This window comes from Aedes albopictus, chromosome 2, assembly GCF_035046485.1.
Source record: "Aedes albopictus strain Foshan chromosome 2, AalbF5, whole genome shotgun sequence".
NCBI classification, from domain to species: Eukaryota; Metazoa; Arthropoda; class Insecta; order Diptera; family Culicidae; genus Aedes; species Aedes albopictus.
This window is the reverse complement of record NC_085137.1, coordinates 309609218-309634721: the sequence shown is the minus strand read 5'-3', so window position 1 is coordinate 309634721 and position 25504 is coordinate 309609218. Positions and strand designations below refer to the sequence as shown.

The 25504-nt window shown below is 44.1% G+C and overlaps 2 protein-coding genes across 5 annotated transcripts; one reads left to right on the top strand and one right to left on the bottom strand.

The window, feature by feature from the left end:
- The first annotated feature begins 1193 nt into the window (after positions 1–1193).
- On the top strand, positions 1194–7281 carry LOC109428631 (eukaryotic translation initiation factor 4E1). 4 transcript variants are annotated; one of them, XM_019704421.3, is made up of 4 exons: positions 1194–1488; positions 5047–5406; positions 5472–5559; positions 6550–7281. In XM_019704421.3, the coding sequence occupies exons 1-4, from the start codon at positions 1459–1461 to the stop codon at positions 6705–6707; spliced, it is 636 nt and encodes a 211-aa protein (XP_019559966.1). In that variant the 5' UTR covers positions 1194–1458; the 3' UTR covers positions 6708–7281. The 4 variants fall into 4 exon arrangements, with proteins under 4 accessions (XP_019559966.1, XP_019559967.1, XP_062708236.1 ...); XM_019704422.3 differs by having other exon boundaries at positions 1198–1488; positions 5050–5406; XM_062852252.1 differs by lacking the exon at positions 1194–1488 and adding an exon at positions 4789–4966 and having other exon boundaries at positions 5050–5406.
- LOC109422464 (fas-associated death domain protein-like) lies at positions 6825–19882 on the bottom strand. Its single transcript, XM_019697245.3, has 3 exons — positions 19378–19882; positions 18887–19314; positions 6825–6848 (listed from the first exon to the last, which is right to left on the bottom strand). The coding sequence occupies exons 1-3, from the start codon at positions 19727–19729 to the stop codon at positions 6825–6827; spliced, it is 804 nt and encodes a 267-aa protein (XP_019552790.3). The 5' UTR covers positions 19730–19882.
- Positions 19883–25504: the final 5622 nt, after the last annotated feature.

Here is a 25504-nt window from a genome sequence, read left to right as displayed (position 1 = left end):
AGTCTCCTCAACTTCACGGTTGCTGTGATCATCCGCAGGTGAACCCGACTACCACAGCGGCCAAAATCAATATGGCCGACCCAACTTTTTATTATTGTAAATAGTAGCTATATCTTTCCTCTTTTCAACAACAATTCGTTTTGAGGTGGTTTTTGGAGAAATTTTCGAGTTATAACGGTTTAAATGAGCCACTATTTGACCAAAAATCGAGGGGTCTGCAAAAATGGTTGTTACTCTAACTTACGGGGGGTCCATAAATTTGAATAACCAAATGCATTTTCCTTACTTTTTTAGCGAGGACTTTCAGAAAGGCGGCATCTTAAACATTTTTGAAGACAAGGTGTAAATAGTGGGCCGGTCTCAGCCGAGGTCTCAGCGAGAGTTACCCATATTTGAGCATTGTTTTCCTATGTGTGAGTGTTATTTAAGCATTTTTGAGTATGTGCACTTTTTGGAAAATATGTTATTAGTTTATGGTAATAGGGGGCTAAAATTAAAGACAGAATCTCGCTTTAATTGTATAATACGATCATGCACGGAATTCTAATTGGAATTTGACTTGACTCGAACTCGAAAAACCGAGCGAAAAACGAAGGAATCATGAAAAAAATCGAAATAAGTAAAATGGTAAATAGTTCTAGTTTGACATTTGAGGTCAACCTTGACGTGTTGGAATTCGACATTTTTCGCACTGGGGATTCAAGAATGTCTGTGCTCGTACTTTCCATCGAAAGTGGGTAGTGGAGCCAAGAGTGGAGCTTTGAGGGCTTGTTTCACGATTTGTGGCTGCACAGCTGCCGGCTTCGTATTTTTTCTCTCGGGAATCCCTCTGATTCACACATCATGGTTAACGCATCATGGATTTCATTGTACTCGCGGTAATGGATTTCAAGGCTTCTGGCAAAAACTCGGAGCTGAGTCAAGCAATATTATTTTTTTAACAAAATCGTCATTTTCGTAACCCTAATTTTGTTCAGTGTAGTCCAAATATCACTTCGTTCAGTTTTAGGCCCCTCGTCCCGATGGCATGCAGCCAACGCTTTCGTTAAACTTGCAACGCAGCCAAATCCATTTCGAAACGTCATCGCTTTCTCACATTCTCCGCTGCTTCGTCGCCGTTTTTCGCTCCCCACTTGCACTCACACCAACGCGTCCCGCTCGCCGATTATCGCGTGTCAGAGTCGCGAGCTCACGACGTTTTCCCGTCATCCTCTTTCAATCGTGTGCGGCGGTCGTGGGCTCTAGCAGAGTGACGGCGCCCTACGTGTGTGACACAAAATTCCAATTTTCTTTTCGAACCATTTTTGAAAGTGATTATTCGAGTCGAAAAGGACGTGTTTCGGTCGGATTGTGCGCGAAAAAGTGATTTTCTTCCGGCAGGCCCCAGGAATAACAATCATCCGAAAAGTAAAGAGATTCCGGAGAAGTTGAGCTACGAGCAGCAAAACCGCGACGACAATGGCTGGCAAATCCAACGAAGAGGTTGAGGTAAATTTCTTACGCTGGTTTTGGGCAGCACACCGAGAGAAATGGTGGATTTTTGGGTGTCGGTAGCGACTGCGGCGTGCGTAGATTAAAATTTTACTATTCCTGCCGGGTGTTACTGGACCAGGCGACTGAAACCGGAGGAAATTCCGATTGCTTTTGCATAATGTTACCCTTCGTTCTCTGCGACCATATTGGATCATTCACATCCACGCACGACAGGGAGACGACTTTCGTCCCCCGCTTTCTCTCCGCCGACAAAAATGGTCGTGCGGTGCTCCGTTTCGTTCCGTCTGCTGCCCGCTCTAGCGCTTACGTTGTTTGTTTCGTGTGTGTTGTGTGTGAGGAAGAAGTGCCGCTCGCTGACGGATGGGATTTTGGTTCGCGTTGCAATGTGCGGTAACAGAGTTGCCAACTGGGAATTAACTTGTTGAAAAACTTCACAATAAAGTGAATTTAGCTGTTTCATAGGAAAGTTGAGGTAGGGTCTTGTACCATTTGGGCAGGTGTACCTATTTTGGGCGCTTGCCGCTATAACTTAGTCAATGGGGCACGCTCGGTGTAGTACTAGAATTGAAGTAATGAGCTGAATTTTAGTATGGTGAGAAGGTCAATTCTCCGTTTCTGCAATGAAATGGTGCAAAAAGCGTGGGTATTATGATTCCTTACCTAATTTGATGCTGTTTGAGCAAAACTTTGGTAAACAATGTTGTTTATGTTGCAAGAAATGAAGAAAATAACAACACTGTTTCCCAAAGTTTTGCTCAAACAGCATTAAATTAGGCTAGGAATCATAATACCCACGCTTTTTGCACTATTTTATTGCAGAAACGGAGAATTGACCTTCTCACCATACTAAAATTCAGCTCATTACTACAAATCTAGTACTTCACCGATCTGTCCTATTCTCTGTTTCTGCAAAGAAATGGTTCAAAAAGCGTGGGTATTGTGATTCTTTGTCTAATTTAATGCTGTTTGAGCAAAACTTTGGATAAAACAACACGGTTACTCGGTTTGTCAGCATCAAGTAGCCCATGAAATTTACAACAACTTTGCCAAAGACAGTCCTCCTCTAAATAATCAGGATCCTTAGATATTTCAGAATGTATGGGTGTTGTACAAAGTACAACGCGCGACTGCTCGCGGTACAAAAATTGGCGCGAGTACTGAAAGGTTAAGAAAGTCTAATAGCAGGTTATACTGTGCAGTTGTCACAATTTTTCAAACCTGCGTCCAGAAAGCATCAAGAAGTTGATCAAAACTGTAAACAGTGCTGTAATGGTTCATTACGCAACGCAAATCAGTACTGTAATGAACCATTACAGCACTGATAATTTGGTGTGGGAAAGTAGGCCTTTTCCTGTCAGATTTGCGTGAGGTAAAATAGCCTATTACGATGAGAAATTGCAAAAAAAAATATTACAATCACTACAAAGTTGTTCAGTTTTGTGTTACGTGACACAAAAATCCATGATGGGACTGTTATGCGGATACTTTTGATATGGGACGCTCATGACTTGGTATTTTTTTCACACATTGACATAAAAATTCGTAATTTTTATTATTGTTTTTGGAAGTACATCGAAAATGATGACTATTCATAACGTTAACTCAAAAATGATGAAAAGTCAAATGGGACAGTTATGCGAGTGGGGGCAGTATAGGGCAGGCTAGTATTTTTTTTTTTCCGTTGAAAATAATGTTAAGGTTTCGGCCAAGGTATGAATTAAAATAGAAAAATTTACCGACTTTCGCTAAATCATTTAGCTCTAGAACAACAAAGAGTAGAGAAATTTTGAAAAAACATGGCATAATAGTTCATTAAACATATACAAACCTGATGATCAAATGGAAATGATCTAACGTATCCTGTATTTGTATGAAGAGTGCAAAGTAGTGGATCACCTGTGCTACCACACTGAGCCAACTCTCTCGATCATCGTTATATGTCAGTCCTATATTTCTGCACTATTGGAATATCATACACTGAAATAATTCTAAGAGCCTATTTTATCAGACACTGCACATACATGGTACCCGTAGTCTGACACGTTCACATCAAATGAATCCGTTATACGTATCATATCATAAACAGTTCCGATTGAAAAGCCTTCTAATAAAACTCAATGACATTTGCGCATATCGGAGTTATATGCATATACCACAATCGATACATTAGTAGCTGTGCATATAACTTTGGCCGCGTTGAAAAGCAACATTGGCAGATAAAGTGGAATACGTTTAGCAGAAATTCACAATTCCACTAACTGAGCTTCGTGGTCGTGCGGCTAGCGGCGTCGGTCATTTAGGCGTTGTGAGTTCGATTCCCGCTCCAGCCTAAGCAGACTTTTTTTTCAAAATGTGAAAGATATTATTGGAGTTGCATATACATTGGCGCATCCAGCTCACATGATAGAAGCAAAATGCAAGACATATAAAAGTATAATGGCGATCTGAGAATCATACCACATGCGTCGCATATAACTCTCACTTCCCATTTTCAACCCATGTTTAGATTCATATCATGGGAAAGAAAGGGTTAAGGCCGCACGGGACGACGTGTAATTTTTCCTATCTTCCCTCTCTTTCTAACAATTTGCCTCGCGATTTTGAAGAAGCAAATATCAATTTCCACTGCACTGACTGACGTAGCTGAAACTTTAGTCGATTGTGCACCACAAGTGAGCAAATGAACGATCAAATTTCTAGTCTATATATATAAAAATGAGTTTGAAGTCCCTTTGAGGCAACAAAACTTACGAACGGGTGAACCGATCAGGATGACTCTTTCAGGGTTTGATTCGTATTCATGGTGGCTGTGTTTATATGCATAAAAAGTTACGAAAATCATTTTAAAAAGTATGAAAAATCAGAAAATATTGATTTTTTATGAGCCGGGAAGAATTTCAGCCTGATTGAAATGAAATCAATCTAGAGTGCGGTGCTGCGATGACCTTAGGCAGTTGTCAGCTAGTCAATAATATAAAGTAGAAGTTGAGATTTGCATCTTACTAGCAACAGAGCAATGGCGGACGATTCAACCACCGTCCCGTCCGGCCTTAAATACACAAAAAAAGAAGCCCAGACACATCTCTAACAAAACAAAAAAACATTTTTTTTTATTTACCACAATGACGATCTCCTGAACCACAGTGCATTGATGTTCATTGATGTTCGAATTCAAATTTTCCAATCGCAGCAATCTGGGTGTCAATTTTTCACTATCCGTCATTTAAGTTGCAGTTTGTGGCAAGAAAGGCAAACGTTTTCTGAGGTTTCCGAAAGATCGAAGATATTGCGTGCTCTGCAATCCAATCAGAACTGAAATCCGAACAATCTTATAAACATGATGTTGAGCACTAGAAATCGTTTTATGCGGAAATTGCATCCCACCTTTCAAGACTACGCCGCCGTTCGTCCGCCATACGAAGATACCTACCAAGAATATGCTTATCCTTACGAACACGATCATAATTATTACGTGGGTTCAATGCAGACAGCAATAAAAAAAAGTTGGTAATCGACAAATACTAATAACGAATTCCTTTTCTCTCCACCCAGAAGCAAACGGAAAACACCGAGCAGAACCACGCCGATCAGGGAGTCGTCGTCGATCCGGAATGTCTGATCAAGCACCCGCTGCAGTCGACCTGGACGCTCTGGTACCAGGAACCGGACCGCAGCAAATCGTGGGAAGACACCCTCAACGAGGTGACCAGCTTTTCCACGGTGGAGGACTTTTGGAGCTTGTACAATCACATCAAGAGCCCGGCCGACATCAAGGTCGGTAGCGATTACTCTTTATTCAAGAAGGACATCCGTCCGATGTGGGAAGACGAGGGCAATAAGCGCGGCGGTCGGTGGATGGTCAATGTGCCGCGGTCGCAGCGTCAGGAACTGGACAAGTATTGGCTGGATACGGTAGGGATCAACATCGGCATTTGAGCGAATTTTGTGCTAATTTTGCATTTTTTTTTGTATTGCAGATTTTGTGTCTCATCGGAGAGGCCTTCGAAAGTTCAGATGATATCTGCGGAGCCGTGGTGAACGTACGCCCGAAAGGAGACAAAATTGGTGAGTTTGCATCACTTATCCATTCATACTAGTCCTGTTCAATGAGGTAGGTTGAACTTACTCGAAGTTACTACATCCTGCTCTTCTATTTGTGGACGAATGGAAAAAAGCAGAATGCAGCATGCATCTTCTAGCAAGTTAAACCTATTACATTTAACAGGACTACTGTCAGCATTATCTTTTAAGTACAAGTTCACGAATTTGACGTTTGAGCAGTATTATGTTTACTTCATGACTACGATCTAGATAATAATAAAACACCGCTCAAGTCAAACTGGTGAAATCGCGTATTGGTCCGTTCGTCTGGCACTAATATGATTTAAGGACCAACGTCTTGGAATCCCAACTCAACATTACACCAGAATCTCTAAATATACGCTAATCTGAAGCTTTTCACTGTTTGTTTGTTCTTGGTCACTTCCCAAGTAACAATGACAGCTGAATAATAGCTTATTCAGCCTCCAATGAGTTTGTCCTTAATGTTCGTTTCAAATCGGTGGATCGTTTGTGCTACCTCGGGCAGCATACAGTAAAACCTCCATGAGTCGATATTGAAGGGACCATCGACTTAAGGAAATATCGAGTAGTGGAACAAACATCCTTTGGGAAGCTTTTTGGGGGACCATCATAGTAACCCAGAAACTATTTTTCAGTATGGAAAAGTTTACCTCCATGTGTCGATATCGAGTCAAAGAACATCGACTCATGGAGGTTTGACTGTACAGGTCGGACTCGATTTTCCGGAGTGAGATTCTGATGCTTCTCAACCATATATCTGGGCAACGGAGAGCTGTATAAAGCTGTAATTTTGACATTTTGTCAAGCCAACTTCGATTAGTTATCAGTCAAAATTTCAGCTTCTTACTCCATTCCGTTTGCGAGATATTATTTTGGTAAGCGCCAGAACCCGACTCCGGATAATCGAGTCCGACCTGTACCATAATTCCGCCATTGCAGTCACTAAAACAATTACTTAACTTTTACTTCCAGCCATTTGGACTTCCAACTTCCAGAACCGTGAAGCCGTTCTCAACATTGGTCGCATTTATAAGGAACGGTTAGGACTGAATGCACCGCTCACATACCATCTTCACAAGGACACAATGGTCAAATCCGGATCGAGCGTGAAAGCCGTCTTCACCCTGTAGGCTCCTCCGTTTTTTTTTTTGCCGCGTAAAACTATCCCTTTTTGTTTCCCTTTATCGCTCTACTCCCCTTGTTGATTTCCCTTGAACGCGGTTACTTCTTTACTTCTGCCGAACAACTTAGTCACTGTCCGCTAGTAGATTCTAGTGGGGCAAAGATTGGATTTCCAACGAAAGCAAACGAAGAGCAGACAGAATTTATTAACTATTATCGATGCGGAAGTCCTACATGTAGACACGTATATTTACGACTTAAGCATACAACACGCTTTCCTCCTTCTCGGTTATCGTAATTTCCCTTCCTGCTTTCTCTCGTGTTAGTCAAATGCAGGATAAAACACACTGAAACATACATATTTATATTATGAATTAATGCTAAATAAAAGAATTTATACGAAAGAACCCAACATTGAACTAGTTAGAAGAACACACATTGTCCGAACGTTGAAATACCGAAACCTATTGTAGGATGCAATCGATTGCGCATGAAGAGAAAGGGGCGTGTTGGAGACGAAGAGAAGGTGGTAAGACGAAAAAATATGTTAGGAAGAAAATCACCACTTTTTATGGAAACTGATTTTGATTGGTTTGCTTTGGAACTAGTTTGGAGAAAGTCCCGAAATGATTAATATGTGGAACAAATTGGTGTTTTCTCTCACCAGAAAAAGTGGCCAATGGCAAAACTAATTCCTCCGATAGGGCAGGTTGAAACCTCGTTTAAGATCATACTATATGATTTATCATAACGAAATTATTGACTAATTCATTACTATAATTACTGTGTATGGCATATTTTTATAAAAAACAATTACTTATTGTACCGTATAGAATTCAATTATTACGATTGCTATTTTCTAAAAGAGTAAAATGTTCCAAAGTGAGTTAAAAATTTGGAAAGAAAGCCATTTTAACCCTTATGCATAAGGGCGCCGTTATAGTTACGCGTGAGAGTGGGAGTGCGCGTGTGCGAAGCCGCAAAGAAGAATATCAACAACAGCAAATCCACGAAAATCCTTTGGACGCGCAGTCCCACTCTCACTTTCCCGCGGCACTATGGCAGCGCAGTCAGGGTCATTTTTTACCCAATCCGCGCACTGCGTCAGCGAGCTGTTCCCGACGTGATGCATGAAGAAGGTTAAGGTGAAACATCAAGAAATCCCATTGCAATTATGCATACAAACGTAAGAGGCACAAATCTGATGAATGAAGCATCTGTTTTTCCTGGCTTTGCGCACTCGCAAAAAGAGGCAGTTTTTGCAAATTGAGAGCATTTGTATACGAATTTTGAAGATTGGAGCTCTTGAAAACGTGCACGGAGCCGCCAAGCTACCCAAATTTGAGTTCTTTTGACGCAATCGCTTAGTTTGGCCCAATAACTAAAATTTGATTATATCGATTAAACTCACACTAGGTAGTTTGCCTTTAACTACAGCAAAAAAAATATAGGGTGGGGCGGGGCAAGATGGGTCAGTGCCATTTTCGGGCGCAATACTCATGGTTTGATTATGTTAATAATTTTGTTAGATGACCAGCATGAATACAAAAGTTTGAGGCATTGATTGAAAAATTATTCACTCTCATTGGATATAAAAAATAAAATGGTTTTTATTCATTTTTCTTATGCGATACATTCCATATAATCTCCATAAAAACGGTCGCGGGGCAAGATGGGTCACCTTCAATTTTGAACGTATTTTTGGAGCATTCCATTAGTTATTTATGTGACGTGTTGCAAAAAGTTGTTTTTTTTTCAGCACGAGTCGTTTGCCGAGGTTTGCCGAGCACTCTTCGTGCTGAAAAAAATCGGGTTTTGCAACGAGTGACATACTAGTAGTTTACGCAACAAGGTGCAGAATGAAGATTGCTGTAAAAATCGAGTTCTGCACCGAGTTGCGTACAACGTTTTTTTGCAATTTCATAAATCACCGCCTAAGGACAGACTTGTTAGAATCCCAATATGGCCGCCACAATGGCCGACTTTGGCACCTGCTCACGATTTTGAGGGCACAAATCTCTTTGTAAACAAAACCAGCGCACCTGAGCTTCTTATTTTAAGCTTATCACAAGTGAGCAGGAACAGAATAATAAAATGCATTGTTGTTTGAAGCTTGCTTCTTGGGATTTGTGCGTCTGAAGTTTTGATGCACTGTTGAACCGGGATTTTAAGACGTTTGAATAGTTTTTAAGAAAACTTTTTCATCAAACTGCACACTGATGTTCATAGCCATGTTTAAGAAAGTCTGATATAGCAGGTTATAAATAAATACTGTGCAGTTGTCATAAATTTCCAAAACTGTCAAAGTATCAAGAAGTTGATCAAAACTGAAAACAGTGCTGTAATGGTTCATTACGCCACGCAAATCAGTGCTGTAATGAACCATTCCCAAGAAACAGAAATAGCTGAATAACAGTTTCTTAAGCTAAAGTTTGCTTAAGAGTGGTTTGTTCCTCTCTTGTACAGCAAAAATGTTTGTTGGGTTACAGCACTGCTAGTTTGATGAGAAAAAGTAGGCCTTTTCCTGTCAGATTTGCGACATGTAAAATAGCCTATTACGATGAGAAATTGCAAAAAAAAAATATGCAATGATTTTTTCATTATGCAACTCATTTGAGTTGCTTAATGTATCAGTTCGGAAAAGTTGACCATTATGATACCATAATAAGTTACATAAAATAGAAATTATGATACTGAATTGCATAAAATAACTGTAGCATCACGCACGGTAAAGGCTGGGTATGCTGCGCAATTCAGATCCCATTGTGATCCACTAGCCTCTGCCCAGTAACTCCTATCCCTACCTCCACGCGGTACCGGCCGGAAACTATGAGCAACCTTAGGGAAGATCGGGTAACCAACCCCGGTGGGAACTTTGGTCGTAGGCTGACAGGGAAGGGGGGGTTTGCTTCGGCAAACCTGAGCGTCTGTTCTCCAGGAGGAGCGGCTCACAACAGCGTCTGATCCCCATGTTAGGGGCGGCTGATTTACGTCCGAGTGCCAGGGAAGGACTCTAAGCTCAACTGTGCACTATGGTCCTCCGGAAAGTAGGGGGTTGGTGTCAGGCCCTACGAGCCAGCCGTAAAAAACCATTGTAACGGAAAATCAGCAACAGAATAATACGAACCGAGACCAACGGCAACGACCCCAGCGAACAAAAAGGACTTGCGATTGGAAACTCGGTACGTGGAACTGCCGATCTCTCAACTTCATTGGGAGCACCCGCATACTCGCCGATCTACTGAAGGACCGCGGGTTCGGCATCGTAGCGCTGCAGGAGGTGTGTTGGACAGGATCCATGGTGCGAACGTTTAGAGGTAATCATACCATCTACCAGAGCTGCGGCAACACACGCGAGCTGGGACCAGCTTTCATCGTGATGGGTGATATGCAGAGGCGCGTGATCGGTTGGTGGCCGATCGACGAAAGAATGTGCAGGTTGAGGATCAAGGGCCGATTCTTCAACTTCAGCATAATAAACGTGCACGGAAGTACTGATGATGACAAGGACGCATTTTACGCGCAGCTCGAACGCGAGTACGACCGCTGCCCAAGCCACGACGTCAAGATCATCATAGGAGATTTGAACGCTCAGGTAGGCCAGGAGGAGGAATTCAGACCGACGATTGGTAAGTTTAGCGCTCACCAGCAAACGAACGAAAACGGCCTACGACTCATTGATTTCGCCGCCTCCAAAAATATGGCCATACGTAGCACCTTTTTCCAACACAGCCTCCCTTATCGTTACACCTGGAGATCACCACAGCAGACGGAATCTCAAATCGACCACGTTCTGATTGACGGACGGCACTTCTCCGACATTATCGACGTCAGGACCTATCGTGGCGCCAACATCGACTCCGACCACTATCTGGTGATGGTCAAACTGCGCCCAAAACTCTCCGTCATCAACAATGTACGGTACCGGCGACCGCCACGGTACAACCTAGAGCGACTGAAGCAACCGGATGTCGCCGCAGCATACGCGCAGAATCTCGAAGCCGCGTTGCCAGACGAGGGCGAGCTCGATGAGGCCCCTCTAGAGGACTGCTGGAGTACAGTGAAAGCAGCCATCAACGACGCAGCCGAGAGCACCATCGGGTACGTGGAACGGAATCGACGGAACGAATGGTTCGACGAAGAGTGCAGAACGGTTTTGGAGGAGAAGAACGCAGCGAGGGCGGTAATGCTGCAGCAAGGGACTCGACAGAACGTGGAACGTTATAAACAGAAGCGGAAACAGCAGACCCGCCTCTTTCGGGAGAAAAAGCGTCGCCTGGAAGAAGCGGGGTGTGAAGAAATGGAGCTGCTGTGCCGTTCCCAAGAAACACGGAAGTTCTATCAGAAGCTCAACGCATCCCGCAACGGCTTCGTGCCGCGAGCCGAAATATGCAAGGATAAAGACGGAGGCCTCTTGACGGACGGACGTGAGGTGATAGAAAGGTGGAAGCAGCACTTCGATCAGCACCTGAATGGCGTGGAGAACGTAGGCACGGGAGCCCACGTCAACGGAAGGAACGACGACGCCAGTGCAGCGGAGAACGGAAATGAACCAACTCCCACGCTGAGAGAAGTTAAGGATGCCATTCACCAGCTCAAAACTAACAAAGCAGCTGGTAAGGATGGTATCGCAGCTGAACTCATCAAGATGGGCCCAGAAAAGTTGGCCACCTGTCTGCATCGGCTGATAGTCAGGATCTGGGAAACCGAACAGCTACCGGAGGAGTGGAAGGAAGGGGTAATTTGCCCCATTCACAAGAAAGGCGACCATTTGGAATGTGAGAACTTCAGGGCGATCACTATTTTGAATGCTGCCTACAAAGTGCTATCCCAGATCATCTTCCGTCGTCTGTCACCTAAAACAAATGAGTTCGTGGGAAGTTATCAAGCCGGCTTTATCGACGGCCGGTCGACAACGGACCAGATCTTTACCGTACGGCAAATCCTCCAGAAATACCGTGAATACCAGGTCCCAACGCACCACCTGTTCATCGACTTCAAAGCGGCATACGATAGTATCGACCGCGCAGAGCTATGGAGAATCATGGACGAAAACGGCTTTCCTGGGAAGCTGACTAGACTGATTAAAGCAACGATGGACGGTGTGCAAAACTGCGTAAGGGTTTCGGGTGAACTATCCAGTTCATTCGTATCTCGCCGGGGACTGCGACAAGGTGACGGACTCTCATGTCTACTCTTCAACATCGCGCTGGAAGGTGTGATGCGACGAGCCGGGCTCAACAGCCGGGGAACGATTTTCACAAAATCCGGTCAATTTGTGTGCTTTGCGGACGACATGGACATTATCGCTAGAACATTTGGAACGGTGGCAGAACTGTACACCCGCCTGAAACGCGAAGCAGCAAAGGTCGGACTGGTGGTGAATGCCTCAAAAACAAAGTACATGCTGGTAGGCGGAACTGAACACGACCGGATCCGTCTGGGTAGTAATGTTACGATAGACGGGGATACTTTCGAGGTGGTGGAGGAATTCGTCTACCTCGGATCCTTACTGACGGCTGACAACAACGTGAGCCGTGAAATTCGGAGGCGCATCATCAGCGGAAGTCGGGCCTACTACGGGCTCCAGAAGAAACTGCGGTCGAAAAAGATTCACCCACGCACCAAATACACCATGTACAAAACGCTAATAAGACCGGTGATCCTCTACGGGCACGAGACATGGACCATGCTCGAGGAGGACCTGCAAGCACTCGGAGTTTTCGAGCGACGCGTGCTAAGGACGATCTTCGGCGGTGTGCAGGAGAACGGTGTGTGGCGGAGAAGAATGAACCACGAGCTCGCTGCAATTTACGGCGAACCCAGCATCCAGAAGGTGGCCAAAGCCGGAAGGATACGGTGGGCAGGGCATGTTGCAAGAATGCCGGACAACAACCCTGCAAAGCTGGTGTTTGCAACGGATCCGGTTGGCACAAGAAGGCGTGGAGCGCAGAGAGCACGATGGGCGGACCAGGTTGAGCGTGACTTGGCGAGCATTGGGCGCGACCGAGGATGGAGAGCGGCAGCCACAAACCGAGTATTGTGGCGTACTATTGTTGATTATGTCTTGTCTTAATGATGTAGAACAAATAAATGTATGTATGTATGTAACTGTAGCATCATCATTGTCAGTCTCTGGTTCGATTTCTTCTCCTCGGCTTAACCGGTAAGCCAGGCTTACCCATACAGTTACACCTGGCCGAGTTGAAGAAATCGAACCCAAAGGCATATTAACTCTCGATTAATGCGTCTGTGCCACACACCATTTTATTGCTTGCCGGAGCACTTTGTGCTCAAACACTTCACAAGCTTTTCGGTCTATCTCCTTTAACGTTTTTTTTTTTCTGTAGGAACCCCTAGAGGAATTTCCGGAGGAACTCTTAAAGGAATTTCTGGAGAAATACCTAGACGTATTTCCGGAGGAATTCCTACAGGAAGATAGAGCCATCGCATACCTAGTTTTGGCATCATAGTCAAAACGTCTTCGAAGAAGGCTCCTCCAGGACACATTCCGGTGGCCACGGGTTGACCAGGGAGGCCATTTGACCATAGTGTTGGCTTCATGGCCTGAACGTCCTCGAAACAGTTTTCTCCAGGTCACATTCCGAAGACCACGGGATGACCATAGTGGCCATTGGTCCTTTTTATGGCTACTAAGATGATGGATGCAGTGGGATTTGTAGTGGCTTAATTCCCTCAACAGCGGGGAGGACAAAAAAGATGATGGATATGATGAATCAAGAAAATAGACCGTCGCATGCCTAGTTTTGGCGTCCATGAAGAAGGTACCTTCAGGACGCATTTTGATTGGCCAGGGAGGTAACCAAGATGATGGATATGAAAAATCATGAAAGAAGAGCCGTCGCATGTCTAGTTTTGGCGCTATGGCCAAAACGTCCTCGAAATAGGCACCTGCAGAGCACATTCCGGTGGCCACGGGTTGACCAGGGAGGCCATTTGACGTTTTACGGTGACCAAGAAGATGAATATAAAAAAATCATGTGGATAGAGCATTCGTATGCCTGCTTTTGGTGCCCTAACTGAAATGTCCACGATCCAGGTTCCCGCGGGGGTAATTCTGACACCCGCAAGAGGACCAGATTGGGTTGGCCTGCTCCACATGACCATTATCAGATACGCATCACTCAGCTGGACATGTTTGCCGCAGACACTGGGGGCTGTCCATAAACCACGTGGTCATGTGGGGGGGGGGGGGGGGGGTTCGGCCAATGACCATTTAGTATGGACATAAAAAATTTTGTATTGACTAATGACCAAGGGGGGGGGGGGGGGGGGGGGTTTGAGAATTCCCTAAAAAATGACCACGTGGTTTATGGACAGCCCCTAACATTCAACGACACAGCCGCTCGTTTAAAGCTTGTGTAAGCATGGTTCCTCTCACCCTGTGGCGTAAACCCTTAATTACGCACGCAAAATAAAATGGGTTACGGATACACGAACGAATCAAATACGTTCCAAAATTGATACATCCGTAAACACGAATGAGGGTAAATGCCATAATACCTCCCTTCAGATATACGTAATTTATGTATGATTCCCAGGGCCGGATCTAAGGGGGGGGGCGGGCCCCCACATTTTTGGGGCCTCCACAAAAATCTTTTTTGGTTGCTAACATTAGCTTTATTTTTCATATTACTCTAGTACTCTTCGAAAAACATGTTTGGTCATCTCTCCGAGGGGCCTCCACATCCACTCGGGCCCCGGGCCCCCACAATCCTTAATCCGGGCCTGATGATTCCTAATGTGAAGGTAGCAAGGAAGTGCGATTATAAGGATGTGGATGTGACATCGTTTCACTCACTCCAGAAAATTAGAAAACCTTGCTCACCGGCTGTTATTCAGTATTATTTAATCAGTTTTGACGTAGGACTACGTCTCTGTTTTCTATACCCGGTGTCATTTCAAAATTTATGAAACCAAGAGCGTTACGTTTGAGTGAAAGATTTTAAACGCTCACAGTATCTTTCCCACTGAATGAAATGATAAACAAATCCCGTTATCCGAGAGATGAAACTCCCACGTTCAATTTGTAATATTCGGTGAACCTAAAAATCATTGATAAATAGTTGAAAAGTTGTTTTAAAGTTAGACATTGAAATCGCTGAAATCTATAAATATGGGTAGCGGACTAATTTTCTCGTTCAGTCTACCAACGCTCTCTGATTGGTGCGCATCGTGGGGGCAACTACCTACGATGCAGGAAGGAATGCGATCATGCGAGAGCTGTTTCGTCAGTTCCATTTCGATCACCGTCGAGGTGACACCTCGAGCTGAGCAGCGGCACATCGACTCAGCGACGACACTCGGCTATCGTACTGATAGCACCGGGAATCTCATTCACGGCAGCAAGCGGCGGGCCAGTTTTCGATGGCGTCTAGCGTTGAGCGCGTAGAAAACCAACACGAATTGCGTTGCATTGTAAATTCATCAAAATCGTCCATTATTCAAACGGTCCTTTTCAGGACCATCGAAAATGATTTCCCAAGAGTTAATTGGATAAATTTCCACCCTCGATCGAGAAAGGTGTAGTGCAAAGCAAGGACAGAGCATCGTTTCTCACCAAGAGTGAAGCCGGTCATTAATCGCATCCACGGCAGCAAGCGGGGGGCCAGTTTTCGACGGCGTTCAGCATTTAGTGCGGAGAAAACAAACACGCATAGTAGCATAGTGAATTCATTTAATTTTCTTCCTAGAATTATTCATTATCCAAACGGTCCTTTTAAGGACCATCGAAAATGATTTTTCGAGAGCTGTGAATCGGATAATTTCATTCCAACGAACGGGAAAAGTGTAGTATAACCGAAAAGTGAATTATTGAATGCTTGGTGACTCAGTCAGCAACAATTATGACGCCTAATTGTTCCACCCGGACTTTGGCAACGCATTATCATATCCGGACCATTTTGCGTGAAAAATGTTTCAATTCTAACATTTTCCAAATTAAAATGATCTAAATCATCTAATATTTTGGTTACATTATCCGTTCAATGGAAATTTTCTCATTTCTCGGTTGAGTAATCGTTTGATGCGTCTGGAGCATGAGGGGCGGGTCATGCAAACGAAATTAACTGAAAAGCCAGCCGAATGGGAGGAGCTTCATATGCTAATCTAGGGGTATAAAAGCTGTGTCCTCTGTTTTCTGTCTTCATTTACGTTGGATCGGCCAAGGAGGTAGGATGTCATCTCCAGCAAGCAGCCGCACATCGACTGCGATGACTCTCGGTTGAAAGCACTAGGAATCTAATCCACGGCAGCAAGCGGCGGGCGAGTTTTCGGCGGCGCCTAGTATTGAGCGCGGAGAAATCCAACACGCATTGCGTGGCATGATGAATTCATCAAATTCGTCCATTATTCAAACGGTCCTTTTCAGGACCATCGAAAGTGATTCGTCAAGAGTTAATTGAAGAAATTTCCACCCTCGATCGAGAAAGGTGTACTTCGTTGCCAACAAGAGTGAAACCGGTGATTAATCTCATCCACGGCAGCAAGCGGCGGGGCAGTTTCAGGTGGCGTCCATCATTCAGCACTGAGAAAATCAACACACCTTGCGTGGCATGGTGAATTCATGCCACTTCTTCCCTAAAATCGTCAATTAATCAAACTGTATTTTACAGAAACACCAAAAATTATTCCTCAAGAGTTGTGAATCAGATAATTTCATTCCATCGAACGAGAAAAGTGTGGTTCAACCAACCAATATTTTGGTTACTTCAGCCGTTCAATGAAAATTTTCTCATTTCTTGGTTGATTAATCGTTTGAAGCGTCTGTAGCATGCAAACGGAATAAACTGCAAAGCCAGCCAAATGGGAGGTGCTTCATCTGCTAATCTAGGGGTATAAAAGCATTGTTCTCTGTTTTCTTTCGTCATTTTCGTTGGATCAGTCAAGGAGATTGGAGGTGGATGTCACCTCCAGCAAGGCAGCAGCACAACAACCCAGCGACTACTCTCGGCTATCGTGCTGATGATAGCACTTGGAATCGCATCCATGGCAGCGGCGCGGTGGGCCAATTTTCGACGGCGTCCAGCATTCTCCGCACTCCGCAGAGAAAACCAACACGCATTGCGTGGCATGGTGAATGAATTAAAATCGTCCATTATTCAAACCGGTCCTTTTCAGGACCATCGAAAATGATTCTTCAAGAGTTAATTGGATGATTTCCAACATCAATCGAGATGTAGTGCAACCAAAAAGCAAAAGACAGAGCATCGTTGCCAGCAATAGTGAAACTGGTCATTATTCTAATCCATGGCAGCAAGCGGCGGTCCAGTTTTCGGTGGCGTTTATCATTCAGCACGGAGAAACCAACACGCATTGCGTGGCATGGGAAATTCATGCCATTTCGTTCCTAAACTCGTCAAATGTTCAGGTGGTCATGTTCAGGACCACCGTTAATTATTCCTTAAGAGTTTGTGAATCAGCTAATTTCATTCCATCGAACGAGAAAAGTGTAGTGCAACTGAAAAGTGAAAGATTGAATACTTGGTGGCCCTGCAATAATGATGAAGCCGGTCACTAATGGCCTAATGATTCCACCCGGAATTTAACAGCGCATTATTCTATCCGGACTATTTTGCGTGAAACATTGTTTAATTAAAATTAGTTTGAACATTTTTCGAATTAAACTGATCGAAATTATCCAATATTTTGGTTACTCTATCCGTTCAATGAAAATTTGCTCATTTCTCGGTTGATTAGTTACTTGATGCGTCTGGAGCATTCGGGGCGGGTCATGCAAACGAAATAACCTGGAAAGCCAGCCAAATGGGAGGAGCCTAATCTGCTAATCAAGGGGAATAAAAGCAGTGACCTCTGTTTTCTTCCGTCATTTTCGTTGGATCAGTCAAAGGGAGTGAATGTCACCTCCGCAGCTGCGCACCAATCCTGCGACGACTCTCGGCTATTTTGCTGATAGAACCAGGAATCTCATCCACGGCAGTAAGCGATGGCAGTTTTCGACGGCTTCCAGCATTCAGTGCGGATAATTTTCAATTGTCTTGCCGAAATATTCTATTATTTAAAAGGTCCTTTTCAGGACCATCGAAAATGATTCCTCCAGAATTATGAATCGGATAATTAAAAGCGACAGACTGAAAACTTAGCAACAGTATAGCCGGCCTCTAATTGTTCTAATTGTTCTAGTATCTTATTCGGACAAATTGTGCCTGAAACATTGTTTCGTTCTAATATTTATCGAATTAAAATGATCTTAACTTTTCAATACTTCGGTTAGTTCATCCGTTCGATTAGAAATTGTCTCAAAGAACGGTTGATTACTCGTTTAAAGCGTCTGACACAATGTGGGCGGGTCATGCAAACGGAATAAGCTGGAAAGCCCGCCGAATGGGAGGAGCTTCATCTGCTAATCTAGGGGCATAACAGCTGTTTCCTCTGTTAACTTTCGTCATTTTCCTTGGATCAGTCAAGGAGATGGGAGATGTCACCTCCCAGCTAGGCAGCTGCACACAAACTCAGCGATGACTCTCGGCTATCGTGGTGGCAGCACCAGAAATCTCATCCACGACAGCAAACGGCCGCATTCAGTATGAGTAAAATCAACTCGCATTGCGTGATGAATTCATGCAATAATTGCAAAAATCTTCCGTTTTATAAACGGTTTTTTTCAGGATCAGCGAAAATGATTTCTCAAGAGTTATGATTCAGACAATTAAAAGCGACAGACTGAAAGCTTGGTAGTTCAGCAATAGTGAAGTCGGCCACTAATATGTTCTTCCCAGATGAAAACAACGTATTATTAAAAGAGTTTCACGTTAATATTCAATTAAAAGGATCTATCTAACGCCGTTCAATTATCTAATAATTTTATCCGCTCGATGAAAATTCTCTCGTAGAAGAGTAAATTGATCATTTCTCTTCAAAACGAAATAACTCTTGAACTAGTCAAAATCTTCCCAAGTAACCGAATAACAGCTTCTTGAGCTTAAGTTAGCTTAAGAGTGATTTGTTTTACTCTTATACAGCAAAAATGATTGTTGGGTTATGAATGCGTTCAGCGAAAGCGATCGATCACACAACAACTTTACTCAACACATCAGTCCACCCATTTGTATTATCATAACAACAAACATTGTATTATGAGAATATAAAAGTCGTTCCAGCCTTTGTCCTACGTCAACATTGAGGTTATGTCTCAGACATTACCCACTCCTAGTTTTTCGATTTTGTTCTTTAAATCTTTTCGTCTAAATTCGACCAAAGCTTCCAACAGAACACCCACAAAATTGTTCTGACCGTTCTCGCTCTGTTCCCTTTCGGCCGATTCCAAAATATCGCCAACAATGGCCTTAACGTTCCTTGGATGTCGGAATTCGATTTCCTCCAGACTACTATCGCTCAGCTGCATTAGCCGCCCAAACGTATGCCACTTGCGACCTATCTCCTTGCTAAGTAAAGTGAAGATTGCCTGACGATGCTGACTAAATCTATCGCCTGCGTCGTGACTGCTGGGTGGTCTCGGATCATTTGTTACCTTCGGCGTTTCATACGACAGCGGTTCTGCTTGGCTAGGGTTGTCCAGCTTTGCTTGTTCTATTTCCTTCTCCAGAAGTGTCCGACGATCCCGATGACGAAGATCTGAAAATAACATTGGTTTTGAAATGTAGTTCCTATAATTATAATTGTTCTTGATCAGGTTACCTTCAAGGTAGAAGCGTCTCAGGATGGTAAAGTTTTCCTCCAATGATATTCGATATTTTCCCAAAAGTTTAGAATAATCTATGTCCTCTAAGCATCCTTCTAACTGTATCAATAGTCTTATTTTTAGCATACTCAACAGATTTCTTCTTTCTAACAAGCAGAGTACATCCTCCAAACCAAGAGCACGTTCTAGTTTTCTAACGGAATTTACTTCACTTTTCAGATAATTTTTGAATTTTTGTATCACTTCCGGTTCGCGTGCACTACAATTCCCGGCCATTATTTTCAAGTTCAGGTAATCCTTGCACAACTGCTCGTACTGCGGTCGGTTCTGAAGCAAGCTTGATGCCATTGGTGTTCTTTTAGGGCTCGAGATTATGGTGGATTATATTACTTCCGGTGATGATCGATCTATATTTTGGGTTTCCATTCGAACTTATTTTGACGATTTTTATGCACCCGCCGGATGCATCTGATTATGAAAAGCGTTACTCAAGCGTAACGACTGACAAGTCGTAAACAAGCAAGTTGGTTTTTCCCAACAGGGGAGTCAGGTTGGTGTCTTGGGACAACATAACGAATCAGCAGCTGATGAAACAGTTCATAAAAAATAAAATTATTAATATTGCATCTTGCTTTGCTTCATAGATTACCGTGCAAATGTTCAATCGTCTAAAATATTTGTTCACACGTCAAACACAAAGGAAAGTAGCAAGTAAACAAACCGATTATTCCATGCACCACCCAAAAAGTGTAACCGTCGCTTAAAATTTCTAGCAGTGAAACGAACCAATGTATGCTGAAACTGGTGGGAACATATTGTGGTGTGACAAAAAATTTCTGCAGGGGGTCGAATACGGTGCAAAAAAAGCAATAATAGGCGCAGTATCATAACGTCCGAGGCCATAATGTCCCATCAGGACTTTATGGCGCATTTTTTCGGGGCATAACGTCCAAACATGTAAGTGTGTCACGAAGTCCAAGGAAAGAAGGCACATAGGATATTAAGACGCACCCTAACTTTTGGATGTTATTTCGCAAAAAAATGCGACTTACCGACCGGGACAGTATGGCCTCGGACGTTGTGATCCGGCCCATTTGCTCCAAGGGGTTTCAGCCATAGAGAACAGACATCCAAGACTAGTTCCAAAACTGTGTAAGGAATTTAACGGTCATTTGAAATGGCATCGCATAGTTCCCACGCTGTTGTCGGTGGTAAATATAAAACAAGATATGCATACTCACCACTGACTGTAGCAATTTGCCGCATAGGTGATGCTAGTTGTTGGATCACAGCAATCAATGGATTTACACGTCAACTGAATAATACCCTAAATACGAATTTATCATCATAGCAGCCTTTGCTCCACTATAAGGCAATCCATGACGACTTTTCGCGATGGGGGTGACAGCCAAAAATGTAAACATAGTGTGAGTACAACTTACCAAAGTTTCGTCAAGTGTCGTCGGTGCTTAACAAATTCCTTTGTGTTCAACTGTCACCCCGATCATCGTATGTCAAAAATACATGGTAAACAAAAGAAATCAGCTGATCGTATCTGTCTCATGGATAGCCTTATATAAGCAGAGGAATCTGCACTGGTTGATTCATCCCAGTCCTAGCAAGCGGCACGTCCGGACGTGTTCTGCGCTTGGCCGAGAAAAAGTTTTCGCGCTTCGCATCGGACGTCGACGACGAAGATGGAAACAGAGGAGGAAGAAAACGCGCCGCATTTTCTTTTCCCAAACGGCGAGAGGAAGCAAAAAGACGCCCAACGTACAGTAACACTTCTTTGGCAGCAGCCGGGAGCACCGAAGAGTAGTGATGCCGTTCCCCCCGTGGGAAAAACCCAAAAGCGAAAGCCGTCGCCCCCTGCCGACGACGGAAAAATGAAACAGCAGCTGCTGGATAAAAATAAATTTGCCAAGCTGGCGGCCCACTCCACGGACATCGATGGCAACGAAGTTCCAAGCACTTCCAAGGGCACGAAAAGGAAGACAACTCCGGTAGTATCCCCGCCGGGAAGCAACCAGAAAGTGCAGAAACTACCCCCACTGGTAGTAAAAAATGTCAATTTCGCAACCCTGCTTGACAAGATGGACTCGTGCATCGCCAAGCCGGTGTACAAAATAACCCGATTTGGCATCAAACTCCTTTGTGCCACGATCGACGAGTACCAACAGGTGAAGGAGCACCTCATCAAGAGTGAACTGGAGTTCTACTCGCACGACCGTCCAAACGACCGACCATATCGCGTCGTCCTACGTGGTCTACCATCGATCGACCCGAAAAGGCTCCAGGTGTGTCTGAAGGAGCAATATGATCTGACAGCCCAGTCCGTTCACATCATCCGGAGGAAAGGAGAGTGCGCAGCGCTGGATGAAAAATTTCATCTGGTGTGCTTCGAAAAGGGGCACACCATCCTGAAGAAACTTCGCGAGGTGACAACTGTCGCTCAAATTGCGGTGCGGTGGGAAGCCTACCGCAACAAGTGAGCAGATGCAACACAGTGTCTGAATTGCTTGTACCACGGCCACGGAACCAGGAATTGCCACCTTAAGGGGAGGTGCAACCACTGTGGCGAAGCGCACAGTACTGAAGCGTGCCAGAAGAAGAACGTTCCCGAGAAGAAATGCGCCAACTGTGATGGTGCACACTCAGCAATGGACCGTAGCTGTCCAAAGCGTGCCGAGTACATCCGTATTCGGCAGCAGTCGACGGTAGCAAACCAACGAGGCCGGAGAACAGGAATTAGAGGTCCTCCTGCTCTGTCATCGGTGGAATTCCCTCCGCTACCACCCACTTCGGCATCCGCCGGACCCATCAACACCCCGAGTTCACAGCCCGCCTACAATTCCTGGACCAACATGCACACCACTGACCATCGAAACAACGTGGACAACCAAAATGAAAGCTCCAGCCCGGGAGCAACCGACCAGATGCCCATGTTCAGCGCTGCTGAATGCTGGGCAATCTTCACAGAGTTCTGCGGAAGGCTACAACAGTGCCAATCCCGAAAAGACCAGATTGGTGTCATCGGTCAGATGGCATGCAAATACGGAGTGAAATAAACTGTAATCCCGAAAACGTCAGCGAGGTGAACGAGCATCTCCAAACCCCCGCTCAGGATGGCGAAGAAAATTAGTAATTTTTAAATTTTAGGTTAAGTAGTTTTCAAATTTAAAACAGTTATAACTTTAAAACAAACACACACACAAATTAATACAAGAAAAACATGTAACACAGATCACTGATCAGAATAGAAACAAAACGAAGGTTGAAAAAGATAAACTTATATCTCTTAAAATAAGAATAATATGTAAATAAGACAAAAAGAAGAAAATAAAGATTGATTTTAATGTAAAAACTGGTTGATTCATTCTAAGTTTGGCTTCCAATAAAGCAACTACTACTTAAGAACTACAAGAAAAGCATTTTCATTCCGGAAGTTACCGGACATATCAATTTGGCGACGAGATTTCAAGAACCCGAAGCAATGGCAGACCTTCAGCAAGCAATACTCCAGATGGCGGAACTCCTGCAGAAGCTGGCGCAACCAACACCCAGTAACCCGGAGCAAACCCTAGAAGCCTTGGCTACGAACATCAGTGAGTTTTCTTTCGATCCGGAAAATGGAATTACTTTTGACAAGTGGTACAGCCGGTACGTGGACCTCTTTGATTCGGATGCCAAGAATCTGGAAGATGCCGCCAAGGTACGATTGCTACTGTAACACGCCAGCCTGCGAGTTTCTCGGGTTTAAGTAAGGTGGCTTAAGCGCCACTCCTTTCGGAGACCACCTACAAGTTAATGGATTGCCCGGCCGTTGAGACCCCCAGGGAATGGGTCTAATTTACTCCCGATCAGAGATACGAAACGAGTCGGCTGACGTCAAACTTCGGGAGACAATTCAAGGTGAAAAGGAAACAAGGATTCAGTTTCGTGGAGACGAGGAAACGAGACGATAGCAAGACAGTAAGTTCGCTAAGTTCTCATCACTGGCTGACTTAACCAACCCTTGAACTATCCAGCAGAAAATTAGGGAGTAGTCTCGGTTGTTTCAGGGAACCGCCCCAGTAAAATAAATAACAGAAAAGAAATTAAATTACGAACGGAAATAACATGCTAAACCTTCATGTCACTTTATTGGTAACTATCTCCTATTTCAACAAGATAGTTTTATCCATGTGCACCGCCTGGATTTATTCCCACCATCAATACACTAGAACGCCATAGACATCAAACATTCATTTTACAATTTTATTCTCTCTCCATTCTCTCGCTCTTCGCTAGCCTAGGCCTACTCTTTGCTTTCCCTTCTATCTACCTATTCTGTCTTCGCTGTTGTCGTGTCGAGTACTCTACGTGCAAGAATTCATCCGGGATCGTGTGCGTGTGTGTGCGTGCGTGCTCAGTGTGGCTACCGGCGCTAAAGGCGGTACTACGGTGGGCCACGTGATTCGAAAAATTACGCTATCTACTTCATATAGTTTCGATAGCGGGAAAATGAGCCATGCGCATGGACTTATTCGATATCATGCATGATTTCTACTCACGGTTTGATCATTCGTACGCTTGGAGGGCTGCTTACGATCTACCCACGGCGGTCACTCATCCGAGCATGAACTCGCCGCTGGGGATCGCGCGTCGAGGGGTTTCGAGATGGACGCTGCTGCAGTAAACCTCCGGTCTGTGGGTTGGCCGACGGGGGCGGCCGTCGCGGCGCCGCCGATGAACCTTTCGACGGTTGGCGCAATTTGCTGATGAACGGGGTGCCTGCTACCTATGCCTAGGGCGCGATTGACGGACGCTGGCCCTCTTCCGGTTTCCGCACCTCCGGGAAAAACCTCGTAGCTGACGGTGGGGTCAGAAGCGATCTTGACTGGGGGTGTGATGCGTTCGGTTTCGCAGGTTGCCACAGACCTATTTAGGAACACGTGGTGTCGTTCAACGACTAAATTAGCACACACACAATTTACACACAAAAAGCACACATTTTACCTTCGATTCCAAGGAAACACACACGAAATTGGCACACAGTAATCAACTTGCAACGATTTGCACTTTAGCTCAAATCTACTACACTAAACAGGGAAAGACTTAATTAGTTTCAAGAAGACAAAGCATGTTACAAATATCACCTTTAACAACACATCACGGCGCGAAACTTAAACTTGATCACTCCTGCCTCTTCCACTAGCCAGAACGAAGTGATCGGACCAAGTTCTAGATGCCTCAGATAAGTCGCGAAATGCAATTATCTTCCATCGAATCTGAAATATTTCCCGAGAGAAATATCGCAGATATCGTATCCACGCTCGCGAAATATTCAAGGTCAGGGGGAGGAGGGTGGTCTGCATCCAAAGTCTTTCGTCATACGACTCGTCTATATCTCCGACCCAAGAGAGAGTCGACCCATTCGGCTAAGTTCAATGTTCTTTGAATGCAATTATAGGGGGGTCAATGCACAGCACCGAGCGCGCAATTTTGCGAAAAGTGTTAGCACTATGCCTTTTGGGCCTGCAGGTCACATGTGCGTGTTGGCTATAGTGGAACTCATTTAACTGTCCGTCTTAAGAGGTGCTACTCGTGAGTTCTAATGAAAGTTCATGCAAAAAGGCGATTTCAATCTTTTAGACTGGTTCAATATTTTATTAATAATTAAAGAGATTATTTTATAGAAGATTACGAAAAACACTAAGTGAACAAACTACATATGTATACTCGTTACATCATTCCCCACTAAAAGTACGAAAATTTGATTGGCATTGGAATGGAGATTGCAATCACCAATCAAATTTTCGTAGGCAAAACAATGAACAAAAAATCTAATTACATATTTACAAATTGCAAGAGCTTAAGAAACATTGAACTAAATTTTCGGGGTCATATAGATTCATCATCAACCGAAGTTGACTCCATCTCTGCTTACAGCACAGATTCTATTACGGAACCTGCCTGCTACTGACTATCAACGACAATTTTGTCTCCAGTCTCCAGCGAAAACAAATTCAAATGATCCACCACTACTTACAATAATTTAAACTAACAGGAAATTTCGAAATGGCAAGAAAGCGGCAATAAGAAAAAGTTTGAGGAAATTTGGTTTATTGTTGTTGCTGCTGC